This window comes from Perissodus microlepis, chromosome 4 (assembly GCF_051167445.1).
Source record: "Perissodus microlepis isolate ML-2025 ecotype Zambia chromosome 4, ASM5116744v1, whole genome shotgun sequence".
Lineage (NCBI taxonomy): Eukaryota > Metazoa > Chordata > Actinopteri > Cichliformes > Cichlidae > Perissodus > Perissodus microlepis.
Genome location: NC_140464.1, coordinates 13,198,914 through 13,217,219, shown reverse-complemented (window position 1 = coordinate 13,217,219; position 18,306 = coordinate 13,198,914). Strand labels below are relative to the sequence as shown.

The following is an 18,306-nucleotide window of genomic DNA, read 5'->3' as shown; positions in this document are numbered from 1 at the left end:
GGTGCGCTTAGTTTTGTTCATGACTTAAATGTGTATGTTGCATGTAGTAAATACACAAAGATAAAGTACATTTGTTTGATTTTACTGTTGATAGTAATTACAGTTACAGAGATACACCCCCACGTTTAATAGAATGGGTGTTACATGAAATAAAATAGATCCTCACATCACACAGCTTGTATATAAGAATTTTATTTCAAGCGCAGTAAAGTGATATACCCATACTGGCCATTATAATGCAGTGAGCAGTTTAAATGTAGTGACAAAATACTGGAACAAGGAATCTTTGGGGCAAGGCTACAATTTTAAAGTCTGCCTCGTGTTGTGTAATTTTTATTGCTGGAGTTTTTAGTGCATTAAATTGAAAAAAGTCTCAGTCTTTATGACTATAGTTTGCATCAACTTGAGTCCCCAAACCAGTTTTTCAGTAGTAGCAATTCATCTTTTTCTTCATTTTTACTCTCTTTGTGCCAATGTGCCTTTATCCTAATCCCTCAAGTTTTATCACTTACCTGAGTAGAAGACGTTTTCTTTTTTTCCTAGGGAACAAATGAAAATGAGATCCATGTTTTTTTCAGTTTCTAAAATTATCCTATTACTTTTGGAGCTGACTGAACAAGGGACAGGTCTAATTAACTTTTCAAGTGGTTCCCTGGTAAGAGAAAACATTCCTCCAGGGATTGAATCCCTCCTCGGTTTATGAGTCCACTCAATCCTGTGACATCTGCTACATACACCCACCCTCAGTAGCAGCATTAGAATGAAGCAATGCAATGTGGTTAAGGTGTCCAAGGAAGTTACGGATTTAAATTGCGGCCGCAGCAGATGGAGAAGAAAGATGAGGTGAATCAAAATGTGAAGAAAGAAGTGTTGGAGAATTAATCAGCCAGACCCTTTGCTGACCTGCAAACAGAATGCATAAAAAATATGAGGAAATGAGCAGAATCTGCAGCATGATTGATTTCAGCCTGGTTTCCCAGCCACATTATCAGGTACACCTGTGCAGCTCAGTGCATTTAGGACGTAAACATCGGAAAGATGACCTGTGAAGTTCAAACTGAGCATCACAATGGAGAAAAAGGGGGATTTAAGTGGCTTTGGATGCGCATGGTTGTTGATGGCAACAGAGTTTTTCATAAAAGGTTTGATTTACTCTGATTTTCCTCTAAGATTTACAGAGAATAGTCCGAGAAAGAGAAAACGAGCAGCAGCGTTCTTGGTGACAATGTCTTGTTGATGTCAGAAGTCAGAAGAGAAAGGCCAGGCTTTTTTGAGCTGAGTGGAAGGCAAGAGGAACTCAAATAACCACTTGTTACAATCAAGGTATGCAAAGCATTTCTGAATGCACAACATATCAAACTAGTAAGCAGCTATAGCAGCACCACCAGACCATATCAGCTTTCAACTAAGAACAGGAAACTGAGGGAAGTCATTAAAATTAGACAATAGCAAATTGGAAAAAACGCTGCCTGGTCAGATGAGTCTTCATTTGTGCTTCGACCAATGCTTTGTACCAATTTCTTTAATCAGAATTAGAATCAAAATACTTTCTTAATCCCTAAGGAAATTATATTTAAACACCACAGCCTACCTGAGTATTGTTGCTCACCATGTCCATCCCTCTTTTTTGCCACACCGTACCCATCTTCTGACGTGCTCTCAGCAGGATAACAGATCACTCTTATAAAAGCACCTCCACAGTCATGGGATCTTAACAATAGAGCACCTGGGATGTGGTGAAATGGGAGCTTCACGTCATATATGACCAGGCAGCTGGTTCTAGCACGGTGTACCTAACAAAGTGGCTGGTTTGTGTTGTATTATATAGCATAGCATACAACTAAGAGTAACAGTGCATTCCTAAGATTTGAAGGCTGGGCAGTGCCTCTCACCTGTCTCCTCTTCAGGGGTCTGTTATTTTCCTTTAAAATGCACCAAATCAGACTCCACAGTTTGGTGTCTGTGCTGGGGGCCTTTCACTTAACAGCTTGAGGCTGTATATCAAAGAGAGGTCTTTGTTTGGGCACATAAAACATTTTTCTCCCCCTTGTAATTACAGGGGACCCCTGAATGTGATCGATTGTGGTGGCTCAATATCTTTACTCCATGTGAAATGAAAAATAAATAAATAAATAAATAAACATGGTCGTAGCTGCATAATGCCCTTCTTTTCCATCACAACGGTCGTTTTTAATAGTATGTTATTTTATATTCTCTTTTCTTTGTTTAATGTGTTGACACTTAACAACAGCTGGCAAACCATGGAGGAACATTTACTAATAAAAACACTCTCCTCCAGTCTTGCACGTGTCACAAAAATGGCTTGATACATTTTAAATCTTCCACAGCTGGTTAATTGGACCTTTTTTCACTGTGCGGTTCTCGAATTTGCTTCGTTTCAAGGGCACTCCAGCAGTACGACAATACGACTCTGTATTATACCCAGTGAGTAAGACTGTTGCTGTGCTTGACTCGTGATGTATTCGCTTTTCTGTAACATTAGAGTGGGTGGAAGATTCATTATAATGATAGACTACAGAAAGAAAGCAATGACTAGAGGCACAGCACACTAGTTTCATACAGCATGGGAAATCGATGGATGAAACTGTTTAATTTATGTCTCACAGCTCCTGTCCCCTGTGTGCAACATGGTCTCCTATCTTTCTTTGAATTACTCTTTCTTTAAAATACATAACTGTTACGGTTGGATTACATTATGTCTGAGTTCCATCCATCCATTCGCTTCCGCTTATCCTTTTCAGGGTCACGGGGGGCGCTGGAGCCTATCCCAGCTGTCATAGGGCGAGAGGCGGGGTACACTCTGGACAGGTCGCCAGTCTGTTGCAGGGCTAACACACAGGGACAGACAACCATTCGTGCTCGCATTCACTCCTATGGGCAATTTGGATTAACCAGTTAACCTATCCCCACTAACTGCATGTCTTTGGATGGTGGGAGGAAGCCGGAGTACCTGGAGGGAACCCACGCAAACACTGGGAGAACATGCAAACTCCACACAGAAAGACCCCGGCCTGATGGTGGAATTGAACTCAGGACCTTCTTGCTGTGCAGCAACAGTGCTAACCACCGTGTCTGAGTTATCATGCTATATTTGGGAAATATGTACTATATTATGGAAACTTCACTGTTCACAGCAACAGTAAATAAGGTGTCTTAGTAAGGTGCTGGGCTACCACCTGCTCCCAGATCTGTCTGTGTTGTGTTGACTAATACCTCAGTAGAAAACCTTCCATAGGTGTCAATTTAGGCTGAGATTTGGTGACTGTTTGTGAGGGTTGTAGCACATGAGTCACATAATTTCATAACCCTTAAATCATTCAGTGATCTCTCGTGCCCTATGGACAGGTATTGTTAGACAAACCACTCTCATCTGTATAGAAGAGCCTCATTGTGAGATAAAGCTGATTATTCAGAACAATTTTGTGCAGATAGGCACTGACCCTTGCTTCTAATTGGATATGTGGACTGAAACCATCCCAGTAAAATACTTCCTGCATAAATAAGCCCCTGGATCCCCTGAGTAGTGGGTTCAGATGTTTCCTATAATTTCTAAATAGCTGAAACTACGTCATATTAGCCAGAAACTTTTGCCAAACTGTGCAGGCATAAACAAAAACACAAGCCTGATTAAACTTGGAAACATGGCCAGAACAGAACTTCAATGACAAGACAAATGTTTACAAAGACACGCCAAATCAATCTCACACAAGGACTTCTTGAATGGGATCAATTTACTGATTGATAATATATTTGAAAGTTTTAGAAAACAGCCTCGCTTTTGATCAAAGAAAGCGTTTCTGTTAGAAAAAAAATGGATTCTTAAAACTCAATGCCTAAAGGTTGTCTATGACAAAATTATTGCACTCTGTCTAGGACAAGGCCGCAACCCGAAGAGTAATGGATTCGCACCAGCTTTGGCGTTCTTCTGCCAGTGCGGATTGAATTATTATGTTCCATAAAAGTTTAATGGAATTTCAGCAGCCCTAATATATAAAAGAGGGTTGCAAGACTGAGCCACTGTGCTTTGGTCCCCCTTTTATAGCTTTCTGCTCTCTGTATCATCTGAAACTGGTCCAGTAGCTGCTAAACAAACAGCTGAGTGGACACAATGTTTCATGGTTTGGGTTTTGATTGACTCGCCGACGCACATGAGATCATGTTGCAAATCACATTTAGGCAAACGCAAGCACACCTTTTAATGCTTAAGCATCTATCTCTGTCATGAGCACCCTTAGCGAAGCCTTCTGCCCTCCTTTACCCATTAGAGTGCTGAGCTGTATAATTTTGAGGTGTGTTTAATGCAGGTCCATATCCTGGGGTTGAAAATTCCACTTACAAAACTATTAGCCAAAATTGCATTTTACGTTATGGCCATCACTTTTTTTCCTTTTGCCACAGTTTATAAAAGCAACCAGTGGAAGACCCTTATTATCAGGTACCCTATAGTTATGTTGAAGGTAGGCTGCTAAAAGCTGAGGATGTGCAGTATAATGAATAGCCTTTAGAGTTTTCTTTTAGATAGTTCAGGTTGTTTTATGCATTCGATTTTTTACTGTAAACACATTTTCTATTTGAACAAAAATGAAGCTTTTTAACCTGTATGGTTTATATTTCTTTGCAATGTATCAATACTGGGAACGTGTCTATAAAAAAATTAGCAGAGCAGCAGAAGGTCCTTAAGGTCCTCACCAGGACCAATATCTGTTTCAGGAGCACCAGAGCCCTGCAAAACAAGCTTCAGCAGGGCACTGGTGGGAATGTCTCTGACCGGTCAATCAAAAACTGACTTCACGAGGTTGGCCTGAGCGCCTGACATCACCTTGTGGGCCCTGTACACTGCCCAGTATCCCGGAGTCTATTTGGGCCTGCAGCAGAGGTTACCAGAATTTGCAGGTCCATCACTGGCACTCTATTCTTTTCACAGATGAGAGCAGGTTCGTCCTGAGCACATGTGACAGACGTGAATGGGTCCGAAGAAGCTGTGGAGAACATTGTGATCTTCTCCATGATACGCAACTTCAATAAGGAAGATCTGTAGTCACACATCTGTCTGCTTCCCAGGTGTTGGCGGCTAATCTAAGCTTTACATCCCTTCCATTTTCCCATGTTTCGAGCTGATTGTGACATCACTGGTCTAGTCCAATCAGCTTTCTGGTGGCCTCCTTCGGGCCAATCAGCCTTCACGCCGCGTACTTTAAATCTCATTGTGCATCTGTAATTCTTCCTTGCAGATGCCTTGGTGAAACCAATCTTCTCCACATCACCTCCTCTCCCGTCACTCAGGCTCAATTCAAGTCTCCATCTTTATCTCCACCAACAGCGTCTAGACTCTGTTGGTGGGAATGTCACAACTCCCAGTAGTGACAGTTCCCTGTCACTACTGGGATTCCATTCTGCTGTGACGGGCTCTGGGACTTTAACCGCAAACTGAATTCTGTAAATCAATAAACCAACGATCTCTTCTTATTGAACTGCCTGTAGCATTGTTCAGTGTGACCAGTTGGCTGGTGGATCAGTGGTGGTCTGGCGAGGCACCTTGACCTCCATTAGGTACCAGAATGAAATCCTTAAACGTATTATCAGACCCTGCGTTGGTGCAGTGGGTCCTTAGTTCTTCCTGGCCTCATGCGGCAGTTCCTTAAGGATGAAGGAATTGATACCATTGACTGGCCTCCACGCTCACCTGAACTAAATCCAATATAACAACTTTGGACATTATGTTTCAGTCCATCCGACGCTGCCAGGTTGCACCTCAAACAGTCCAGGAGCTCAGTGATGCCCTGGTCCAGATTTCGGAGGAGACCACCCCTCTCCCAGGGCACCATCCGTTGTCTCATTAGGACTCATTGTCCGGCACATGGGGGCCACACAAACTACTGAGTACCATTTTGAGTTGCGAGCTTGGTGCATCTATTTTTTCCACTTTGATTTTCGGGATGTCTTTGAATTTAGCCCTGTGTAGGTTGAGAATTATCATTTTACATCAAAGTCAGTGGTATCCTTTTGTTGCTAACACAGTACTCGTGGCTCCAGATGATGCATATCAGTATTGATATCCAGAATGATTTTTTTTTTGTCTAGTGAGATGTGATGTGTTTGCAAAATCGTCCTTTATTTCTTTTTTGAGCAGTGTATTATTTCTGCTGTTCCAGCAATTATCAAAGTAAATGTTAGTAAAGTACTAACTATCCTGAGTCTGTGTTATATAATCATAACCAATTACACAGAGATTTGACTCTGCAAGGATGCTTTGCATATGAATGAATGCATCTTTTATGGACAGCAGCGTTGCAGCATATTGTTCAGGCATCTCTGAATTCCTCTGAGGCCATCTCTATATCCAGTAGTTTTTTTCCCCTCTCCCCACACTCTTCCTTTTCTGTCTGGGGGCTTCATTTATATTCACAGACTCCACCAAAAGAAACCAGATGCCCACATTCTAGTAACTTCAAGACAAAAAAAAAAAAAAAAAGGGATGTAAAATGCTTGAGAAGATTTTGAACTTTTTTGGAGAGGGTGTCCGCAGCAAAGATGGACAGCATTAATTATATATAAACTATAGCGGTGAACGATTTGGCATATATAGATGTTTATTGTGCTTTTTTTTGAAGGTACACTAACAGGAAAGTCAAGATTTTAAAGCTCACCTATAATCATGTCGCCTTTATGCCACCTGACATGCCAACAATTGTTTTGATTACACTGTGTTTCTTTCCTTTGAAATAACCCATTGCAAAAGAGTCTAACAAAGCAGAGTCCAGCAAGCAGTCTTGCTGGTTCTGGTTAAGCATGAGCACTCTTTTGAAACAGGCCATATTTCATTCAGGATGGAAGTTTTTTTCCAAGATCAGCTTGGCTCCAACTCCTGACAGATGACATACTCAGGCTGAGGGGTGCCCTTCATCCCTGCTCCAGATGAAGCCATAAGGAGCCTCTACTGTGTTACTTACAGACAGTTTTCTTTGGCCCTACTGGTGTTCAGTTGTGATTTACTCCGCACAAGAAAGTGATCAAATTTCCTCACAACAACAGATGCGGCTTTAAATAATCAAACTGTCACATAAATCGTCACACATTTGTGAAATTTTATTCAAATCACAGGTAATATTCTCCTTTTTAATTCTGTTTGCAAGTTATGTGAAACATCAATCTGGCTTTTCTGCCACAGCTGCTCAGTTATGAAAACATAAGATCTGTTATGAATGCTTTAAAAAAAAAAGAAAAGAAAAGAAAAAAAAAAAAAGGAAGAAGACGACAACAAAGTCTTACAGCAAATGCTTAATGTTGTGTTTTTCACAGTGTTCACTTTATTTGAATTACAGAGAAAAGTCTTTCCAGAACAGACAGAATCTCACAATACTGAGTCATTGGCGACAGTAAAGCAGGCAGCGACACATGCACATATTCTTTACTGCTGAAAATAACTTGCAGTTGCCCCAGGAGTGCATTTGTCTTTAACCTCATTTCCATGATTAATGTAAGGACTGGTGGGTTAGCTACAGAAGTGTTTCACACAGACGCACAAACTAACATTTAGATGTTGCTGTAGTCAAACTCTCAGCACCAAATGACTTGACGTCTACATCATTTCTTTGGAGGTTTCAAAAAGCTGTGCAATGCAAATTTCCCCTGGCATTTGGAGAAATGGTGTAGCAGTAATTCTTTTATAAAGTATTAGAAATGATAGAAACTACAGTCTGACACTGTCTAGTCTCCCGGGTGGCTTTTTAATGCCTGGTGGTTTACTTTTGCAGAATCAGCAGCGTTTCCACTTGAATGAAGTACTTAACACTACTGATGCACACATGCTTAAATACACTAAACCATATTCGAGTCCTCTCAAGTCTTATCGTGCATGCATCAAACCAATTAAACCATAAAATATAACTGGTCCTTTGCTTAAAGCTTTAACTTACCAAATTATACAGTACTGAGCCTGAAACATGTGAACACATTTAAAAAAATAAATAAGAAAATAAAACTGCCAATCTTTACAGTAACTACTCGGAAGAGTAAGCTTAGTTTTCATGTCTGGGTTTGATTTACTCTACAACATCACGGTCTACAAGGACGGTATGGAAAGAAAATGTTACCAAGAGGTAGGGCTGTTCGATATAACGATATATATCGGATGACGATATAAAAACGTCTATCGTTTAATTTTACGCTATCGTTTGTTTCGTGGTGTCGCAAAAATAAACTGTTTACGGCAATATTTTTTCATGGTTTTGATGGTCACTGTAGTGGCTATATTAATTTCTTGAAGTTCTCTCTTTCTCTTATATTTAATATAACCACACTACGGACGGACAAGCGCCTGTATTTATGCGTTGTCGTTAGCAACAACAACGGTAAATCCATCGCGTCACATGTCCGCTTGTTTATTTTCCACATAAACCTTTCACAATAAAGCTCAAGATCCTGTTGAGACTTTTCAAAATAAATTGAATCACGTGAAAGAGTATGCAGAGTTTACGGATGAGAAGCAAAAAAGAGACGCCAGGTGCTAAAAAATAAACCTTAGACTCAAACGTTAGAACAGGCTTTTCCCCGCAGCACGCCGTGTAATAAATACTCACAAAGAAAACGGCGGCCGTTACAACTTATGTCTAAAAATGTATCGTTTCATGCATCGGTTAAAAAACTCGACTCCAGCTACACGACGCCCAGCTCGAAACACTTCACGCAAGTCGAGCTGCCCGAGATTCACAGAATTTACAAAAAAAAGTTACATTTTTGTGATTTATATCGTTATCGGACGATATATGTCTTATATCGGGATATGAGATTTTGGTCATATCGCACAGCCCTACCAAGAGGATAACAAGGCCTCACAGCTAGCCTCTGAAAACAATGATGAAGCAGATGTTCAACAGCATCTGTGTCTACAGTTGCAGTTTTGTAAAGCCAGCTTGCAGAATGGTTTATCTTCCTGGCCCTTGGCCTGTGTGACCAACTGTTTTAGTCAAATAAATAAAAACAAGTCAATAAAAATTGAAGCTTTCTTTAGTTTCACTCAGAAACCAGAATGTGCCACTCTATAACATGGCAATGGCTACACCAGAGTCATAATGTCCCTTCATTTGTGTTATTCTGGCCGCCAGCATGAGCAGCAGGCCTGTTGCCACCTCCAGGCTGTAGGAGAGCCAGGCTGTGGCTAATGACCAGCCAAACGACACGTTCACATAGACGAGATTCTCTGGGGGCACAGTTCGCTGGAACTCCTCCATGGCCTGATTGGAGTATTTGATGTAGACGCTAACCCCAGACAAGGTGAAAAGACCTGATGAAGCACAGACAGACAGCTCATCAACTCAAAGGCCTTATTAGACTTTAACACATTCCCTTTTTAGCTGCAACAGAGAAACGGATCTATCAGTGGGAAAGAAAATTACAAAGCGCTTGAGCACTATGATCACCTTTATGCATCACACTTAATCGGCTTTTACAGTTAGTTCATTACAGTAATGACACATTGATGAGCAAATAATACTTCCCCCAACGCATGCTTTGCTCAGACTGTTTAAGATAATATAGACATAAACATGCTCAAGTGTACCAATTTAAAGCGCCGGCCAATTCAAATCAGTCTCAGGAAACGTGCCCACAAAGGCGGCTCCAAATTTAGTCTGGCCTTAAGTGTGCTTCTAATATTTTTTGATTTCTTGTGTTCCCAAACGGACAGATGAAATGTCCCACATAACAATTGCCACAGAGGCGAGCCGACAAGAATAACATCATTAAACGTCAACCTCAAAATATTGAGCCATTAAATAAGCAATTCAGGTCGACCTTTAGTCAGACTCATAGGGAGGGAAAACCAGTCTGAGCAGTCGTCAATTGCAATTAAATCTAGTTAATTACTGATGATTTAAATGCAGAAGAAAAAACCCTAAAACAAATAAAAAGTCACAGCTGTGGTCTTCCTTTGCTTGTACTGTGGTTAATTTGCACATCAGCAAAAAGAAAGTGTGTGCATTTCCCAAGTACAGTACATTATCTGTGCACCACTTTATGTGAGACTCATGCTGTTACACCACTGATGCCACACTAGGAATTTACTAAACATCTGTTGAGCTTACTTGACAAAGCAATACTAATTAAAATACCACCATGTGAATGGAGTGAATGTATTTTTTTTTTAAAACCTTGAGCTGAACAGCTAAAGAAGGACATTATTACATATTGCCCGAGATAGAAATGTCAGCTTTGCTGTAGCTCATATTTATAGCAGGTTGCCCCCCTCTGAAAAATCCAAAGAGATTCATCAGTGCTGCAAGTGGGATTACGAAGACCTTTACCAAAAAATCAAACTTAAAATATGTAGTTACTGCGAATCCACCGAATAAGGGGAGAAAGCACAATAACACAGACATCCATTATACCCGCTTTCTTTTCTTTTATATGATCAGTGGTTTTCAAAGTGGCAGAGCTTAGTGCTTGCGGGTCTCCTGGAGTACACACGTGGACAGGACATTCGATAGAAAGCATTAAATTATCTCTGTTTCTATGTGACATTGGAGGTTGAGCATGTCAGCAGAGATGGCACACTGTATAATAAGTCCTATGTCTGTCACAGATTTGCGCATTTACCCTCAATTTCAACCAAATAGAGATTCAATCTCATTCCACTTGAGTTCAGACCTAATCAAATGGATTCTTTGATGGATATTTATGGCAGCTGCTCAACAGCTGAACCCTTCACTAAAATGGGGGGGGGACAAAAAAAACCCATTTGTGTTACAGTATTGATGACAAAAGCAGGCCCTTCCACTGCCATTTAAGGAAGGAGGGAAAAAAAAAAAAAAAAAAAGCAGATCACGTGTGATTTGTGCATGATTATGACACATTTGCACTTACATTTTTAGCAGAGCGTTTCTGATTTGACTCTTAATAAGAGCAACTTTCTGCGTAATAGAATTTATCGCAACCAATTTCTGCAAAAAAGGACAGATGGAAAATGACATCAGAAAGTGCCCACTGGTAATTCCAGGAGGAAGTCTGACTGCATCTTTCAATCAATGACAAGTTCTTCAGTAAATTTGAGCCACTTCATTGTGATCAACAATCAGCCTCCATGCTGCAATCAATTACGTCAGTCTCCATGCTGAGAATGTTTGGTGGTATGGTTTCTAAAATTATGTTCATGCTCACCAGGAACCAGCTTGCAATTCTGATTAATTTAATGCAAATGTGACTGGAAACACTGAAGCTGTTTTCACACATCACCCCCCCACCTTTACAAACCGTGTTAGGAGAATCAAGTCGGTACGCCGCCCAAAGTTATAATTAATGCTCTCGCAACTGGGAGCTGTAGAGATGTGCTGTCTGGATAGAGCGGACAAGAAACAGGACTCACTAGCTATCAATCCACCAAACAATTACCCGTACTATTCTCGGGTGGGTTCAATTCGACATGCCAGACTTCACTGTCAGGGATGTCGAGTTAAAGAGCATTTAGCATCCGGTCAAGTTGGGTTGGACATACAACTAGTTTTATTCCCACCAAACACTTCAACATGGTAGAGCTCAGTGAAAATGTTCTTTTAGCACGTGGCGCCTCACATGATGCCGTCATACCACCTCTCACCATGCCATTATGTCTGCATCTGAATGGAGATAGTCACGCTGTTTATCGTTTATTCACAAAATCTAAGGAACAGACCGAAAGGAGAGAGAAGTGCTGCTCACAGCAGTCCAAAAGTGCTCTGTGCCTCGGATCCTTATTTTCACCATTAAATCCCCATCTTCACCACTCTAATAACAGTCTGTGTGAAAAGATCATTACCTAACTCAACTCAATTAAGCTGAATGGGATTTTTAATGTCCGCACAGAGATATTTAATACGTTGCTGCCGATTCGTCTTCTTCAAGATAAAATATTTACATAACTATAATCACCGCTTTCTCATTGGCCATCGGCCAGCTCAAGCACACAGTTTATGTCTATAAAGGCTGAAATTAGATACTACTAGAGCCTCTACTCACAGCCAAATCAGATGTGAGAGAGAACAGCTGAAAGCGCGCTTCTCAGGGTCTCTTAGATGCACGCGCAACGTACCTGTAAGACCACGATGTGTCGCCCACGTGCGTTTTCACGCCGACATAAACAAGCAAGAGCACACGGTGTGAATCTGGGCTCAGAAAAAGAAAACAAAGGGAATTCTGTGGGGACTTACTGCAGAGGAGAAAGTAGGATGCTGACGCAGCCAGCAACTTTGGACTGGAGGCCAACGAGCTGACAAGTCCAAAGATCCAACCAAACACCAAGAGGATGAGGCTGAGGGGCAACAAAATGACCACTACTTTGTGCAAGCCTGCAAACACACACATTTGAAAAAGATATAAATATATTTTTTTAAAATCAGCGATTTTCCAATTGACTCCCATCATCCAGGGTCCTGCTGATTTTTTGTTCCCATTGTCAGTACTGAAATCAGCTAGCAGAGACTCCATTGAGTTCTTCTCCCACAGTGGACAGTTTATTACTGCATTTTATTTGTCAACGTTGCAAGCAGGAAGTGTTCCTGAAAAATCTAACAAACCTGATTTTATCTAGTAAGATCAGTTACAAAAGCACACTTGGGGGGAAACCCCCCCCCCCAATCTCGTCATGTTAATTTGCAGGATGTGATTAATTGCATAGCATATCTTGCAAATGCAGATGTTTTGGGCTTCCAATCAGACCTCTAATCCTTACTGCCAAGAACATACTCCCGTGTGGCTACCATTACCATTTTAAAATGCATCACTTGATCAAGGAACCCACTCACCGACAAGGTGCCTTTCTGCCTCTGTCAGGTTGGACATATTTGCTGTGAAAGAGGGGGTGACTGAACTCCAGTTTGCTCCTGAAAATGTCAAATGAAAAGGTTACACATGACAGGACCAGTGGCAGAGCCCTGGGACTTTGCAAAATTGCTCTTAGATGTGAAACAATGTGGTATTAAGTGTGGGAATAGTAGACAATATTAGAAAATAAATAATAGTTTCCCTTTTTGCTAGGGAATCTCCAGGTGAGCACTGCCTGATTAGTTTCATGTTGGATCATTACTTGGCATTTATTGCATGAACTGTGGGTGCCGCCCGAAACAAATAGAACACATTCGGGACCTCAAGCTGGAAGCACATTATATTGCAGCTGTGCCAAAACCATCCTTCACAAGCTCTCCTTGGTCTCCTGTGTGTTCTCCTGCAGGTGGCTGCAGAAACTGGTATGTGTGGGGTAAAAGTTGCTACTGTTAAAAGCCATTTTCCTACCCAAACTGTATTCCACAATTAGAACATTTCAGGCTTCATTTCACTGCATGAAAATTGAATTTCAGTGGATTCAGGGTAATGTTGCAAGAATTTGAGTAGTCCGTCCTTTAGAATATCCCCATGCTTCTCATTTCCAATATAAAGGCACTGGGATATCAGCTTCTCCTGCATCAAGTTCACGTAAGATTAGACCAATGAGGATTAAATGAGGGACTGCGGTTGATCCATCAGCAATTAAAGACAATGTTAAACCTCTGCAGCACTGCATGTAACCAACTAGAGTGAAATTAAGGGATTCTATTAGTTTGAGATTTGAAATTTGCACAAATCAGAATGAACTTTTATCATTTTTTGAGGAGGCTTCTCAAATTTACCTCTGTGAGACGCAGGGCAAAAGTTATGTGAATATGATGGCTGATTTTTAACAAGTCGCACAGCTGTAAAAGCCCCAATAACAGCTCATTAAAGATGAAGTTAAACTGACATACCTTCAATAATTCTCCACAGTCCAGAATGGGAACTCAGGTCATCTGAACCTGTGTAGTTGGGTTTGTTCACATCGATTATGTACCAATAATCAGTCCCAATCGCTACGGCGAGGAAGCAAAAACTGAGCAAACCTGTAAGCCCAGCCGATAGAACCACCGGTCCGTACTTCATCGTGCAGCCTATATAAAGCACAGTTTCTCGTCAACGGGAAGATTTTTCCTTTCTTTATTGTTGTAAAATGGGATCTTCAACGACACTCCAATATTTCAGATGCGTAAAAGCGCTCCAGCTAAATCCTTCTCCGCAAAGTGCCAGCTCCCCATCCACAAATATAGTTCTAGAGCAAAATAAACAAATTAATAAAAGAAATCCGACTCGGCAATGTCAAACAAAAAATGCAAAGCGAGACAAATTAGACGAGAAAATATTTTTTGTCAGTGCCATCGCATAACACATCGCATAACAGGTAGGGATCCCGGGCGTGTGCATGGTGGCTGTAAGTGCTCCACGATCAATTTAAATTGTCAAAATGCGGGAATACAACAACGCACTTCCGGTGACGATCTCCAAAATAAAACTACATCCGGGGAACGTCGATCGGTAACATTTTGCAATTATATTTTGATTAATATAGATACATGTAATATAATAAAGACAGGACAAAAATACTAATATTAATAGAAATTAACGATTTAATAAACAAATAAAGGCTAAGTTTGAATAGCTGGAGCAACTTTATAGATGTGTAGAAAAAAACACGTGACACACACGTGAGTTTAAGTAGGAAAAAAGGTCTAGAAGGTAGGTGATTAAGCTTTTTTTCAGTGAGATAAAGAAAATGAATTAATGTAACGTCTTCACAACTTAATGACATGATACAAATTAAGCACAGCTGTAAAACAAAATTATGTAAACATGCTATTCACCACTTAAAAGTTTGAACTCACTGCAGCTAGAGGGTTTGGACAAGCATTTCACCCCATTCTTCCTTGTAAAACTGCTCTGGAGTTGTCAGCTTGCACTGGGGATGGTGAATAAAAGGCAATTTTCAAGTCCTGCCACTGTTCTTAATTGGAGTGAGGTTTGGACTCCGACTTGGCCACTGCAGGATTGTTTTGAGGCAATTCCCGTGTAGCTTTATTGCTTTATGTTGGGCTATCTCAAATTCTCTTGTTGTCTGCTGGATTTCCCCCGTTTTCCACCAGAAAACAAAAGAAAATCAGACCTCTTTGCTCTTGCTTTTTGTGCTCATTGCACACCCACGGCTGCAGTCTCATGTCATCCAAATAGTGGTGTAACATATACACTTTCTAATGACCCGGTTGAGTGTAATTGCACACTTCAGGGTAATAGTGTTTCATGGTTAATAAGTGATCCAAGCAAACTGCTTCTTTAAAAAAAAAAAAAAAAAAATCTACTCTCTAATTAAGAAGACTGAAATGTGAAGTCTGTTCTTATGGCTTAAGGGAGGCTGTGGACGGCATTTTTTTAAAAGGCACTTTTCTAACAAGGACTTTCATCCTATTAATTCTGAGATTATTAGTCATATTGAATACTCCCTTGTCTTTAGTTAGAACAGCTAAGGAAAGGTAGAAGTACTCATATGCCATGTTTTTCTCAATTTTGGAAATTGGTTTAAAATCTTTAGTTTTTGCATTTACACCCAGGCAGTTAAGGGAAAGATAGATTTGTGTGGGCTGGGAAATGAATCTTAATCAGTGCAGTTTTCAAAGACATCGAACCTTGTCCGGCCTCTTTGTAGTTAGTTTTCAGCTGTGTCTCCTTGAATGCACCCACTCCAACATGTAGGGGAGTCAGAAGGGTACATCTCAATAAAAAACACCATGCAGTGAAACAGAATTAATTTTACTTATGCGTTTAACCCAGAGCACACAGACAAATTTCTGCGTGAGCCACAAATAAATATCAATGTCAGCGTCTTTATTAAAAAACGAATACATCAAGTGTGTTTAAGGCAGCTGAGCTCTCTGCGACACGCCAAATCTATCTTTAATAGATTTTTCACTCATCACGATTATTATTGAGTGGGTGGACTTTAATTAGAGAAATATTGTCATTTCTGTTATAGGATGGGTGTTTGTTGGAGAACACTCCTAACGAGCTAATTTGTCTTAATTATAAATATATTTTTTAAAAGTGAAATTCCATTTAATTGACATTCCAACTAGTTTGTGTTTAACCTGATTTATTGACTTTTGTTCCCTTCTTCTTTTAACTATTGTTTTTATTTGCTGCACCACTTTTTTGCACAATGTCTGAGTCTTTACTGGGTGAAAAAAAAGGATGTCCATACTTGTAGCCTTACTCCAGAACTGATCAATAAGTCAACTTTGATCCCTGGCATCTCTTAAAACTTCCAAGTCCAGGCACGCTGCACGCACTGTTCAAGCAGGGCTGCTCTGCACATGCTTTGTACTGGGTTGAAGATATTTTGCTAAAGTACTTTACAAATGCATTTCCAAACAAACAGAACAAAGAGACCTCATGTGCACCTGTAAACCTGAGATAACTTTTTTAGTTCTTTTCCTGAGAATAATGCAAACGCCATCCTGGGTGAAAATGAATGAAATGTCATGATGTGTCAGAGTTCCTGAGACTCAGTAATTATGCAATCATTTGAAGGAGTCTTGAGCAGCGGTTGACACAGTCGCGCACAGGTTGGCCTCTTATTCTGGAGACTTGTCAGTTATTTGCTCAAAACCTCTGCAAGAACTTATTTCGAGAAGCTATTAAGAGTTTTAATTTGAAAAAAAAAAAAACAACTTTTCTTTTAAAATGAACAAACATCCATCGACAGAATATTCTAGGTGAAACTCTTCATGCTTCATTTAAGTAGTACAATACCACTACTAAATGACTGAAGTATTTTCATCCAGAAGAACAAAAATTGCTCTGTGTAGAGTGCAGAGTAAGAGCAAATCATGTTTTCACTTTTATAACAACCATTTCAAATATTCTTTATGCTCTTTTCCTGATGTACTCCATTTCACAACTGTGGACAACTGTGTTTCATTTTCAACTTGCAGGAATTGTTCCTAGCTTTTATTTTGGTATGCATGCCTTGCTATATAAGCTTTGATACAACCCAACAGAATATCACAGATGCCCAGTCGAATGATTTTGGGCTGCTGTCGTGCATATTTTAAGCCTACTATTGCTAATCTGTCTTTACAGATTCATAAAAACAGCGTTTGTGAAATTGACTAAACCACATGTAATGGACTGTAAAGACTTCAAGGGCAGTGTAATGTAGCAACAGAGCTTCAAAAGGTAAGCAGAAAAATTCACACCTCCTTGTTTTTAATAAGAGAAGCACCTCTTTCTCCTGTCCAGTTTCTTCTCTCTTCACAAATAAACCAATATGCCCTCTGCCTCTTTCTCTGCCTCTGCCTTAGATCTTGTCTGCCTCTCTTGTTGTTCTGAGAACTGACCCTGCCAGGCCTTTCTGTGTTTACCACTCTCAATTTAAGGTTGTTGTCACTCTTATCCTTCTCAGTTCTTCAAGTTGTTTTCAGTTTCTGGTATCGTAATAATCCAATAATCTGACGCTCAGCTTTTTCTGTTTCAGGCTAAATAGCATTGAGTCTGGTTTTAATGACATTTTTATTTATTTAAATGAATATCCAATAGTTTATGTGTTTGTTTCTTGTCTTTGCCTTAAATTTGCTCAGTCTAGTTTTTGTAGGGTCTGTGTTAAAACTGTCTTTTATTTAGCTCGCCTCTGTCAGCCTTTCAGCTTAAGGTCACAGGGCTCCTTTCCACCTTTTCCTCTTTGAAGCTTTTCCATTGATTGGAGTTGGGCTTACTGGCTCTAAGATGTTTATAGAATGTCTTTGTTTTATGGCTTTATATCAAAAGTGAAATCGGTCCATTCATAATGGAGAATAAACTGTGTTTTGCTTCATGGTGGATTATTATGACAAGCAACTGTTATCTCGTAACTTTGCACTGCAAGCAACAATGTTATAGAAAGTAAAACTGGTCCATTAAGAATACATTTGTACACTGTACACATTCGTACAGCCTGATCCGGCGGGGAGGTGTGGGAAGCCAGATCGGGCGCCCCCCTTTCGGCTCTCCTCTCTGCTCTCTCCTATCTTATCTTACTTACTTGTCTTACTTCTCTCTATCACCTTTTCTGTCCCTTTGAAGAAATGAGGCTCCATAAATGTTAAAGAGGTAAGTATTTCTCAGTTGCAGTGAATAGATAGAATAAACTGTAGAAAACTAAACAGCAGAAAGAAGAAGAGGAATAACAATTTTAACATAAACCAGTGACACACTCCAGGGCCTGATCAACCCTGGCAGGGCCTCCTTGGATGAGGGTGTCCAGTGACAAATGGCCGAAACACCCGATGAATCCAAGGTCCACTACTGACGATGTGTCCCAAATTTCAGTATAATAATTTTTATCTGATCTCTAATCCCTAAACCTAGCCAAGGAAAAATGGCAGATTAGCTTGGGTAAAAGAACAAAAGTTGAAGCACACAACGATGTGTGCCACTGGTAATGTT

The 18,306-nt window shown here is 40.3% G+C and overlaps 1 protein-coding gene across 1 annotated transcript; it reads right to left on the bottom strand.

The window, feature by feature from the left end:
* Positions 1 to 7,086: 7,086 nt before the first annotated feature.
* On the bottom strand, positions 7,087 to 14,278 carry LOC146388513 (transmembrane protein 235). Its single transcript, XM_084925876.1, has 4 exons — positions 13,770 to 14,278; positions 12,795 to 12,872; positions 12,201 to 12,338; positions 7,087 to 9,304 (listed from the first exon to the last, which is right to left on the bottom strand). The coding sequence occupies exons 1-4, from the start codon at positions 13,939 to 13,941 to the stop codon at positions 9,060 to 9,062; spliced, it is 633 nt and encodes a 210-aa protein (XP_084782002.1). The 5' UTR covers positions 13,942 to 14,278; the 3' UTR covers positions 7,087 to 9,059.
* Between the last annotated feature and the right edge of the window lie 4,028 nt (positions 14,279 to 18,306).

Bases quoted from the DNA above. Each gene is read 5' to 3' on its own strand.
- LOC146388513 (XM_084925876.1), bottom strand. From the start codon at position 13,941: ATGAAGTACGGACCGGTGGTTCTATCGGCTGGGCTTACAGGTTTGCTC. The intron at 12,873-13,769 runs GTATGTCAGTTT...TGACATTTTCAG, and splicing joins ACTGTGGAGAATTATTGAAG to GAGCAAACTGGAGTTCAGTC. The intron at 12,339-12,794 runs GTGAGTGGGTTC...GTGTGTTTGCAG, and splicing joins GGCAGAAAGGCACCTTGTCG to GCTTGCACAAAGTAGTGGTC.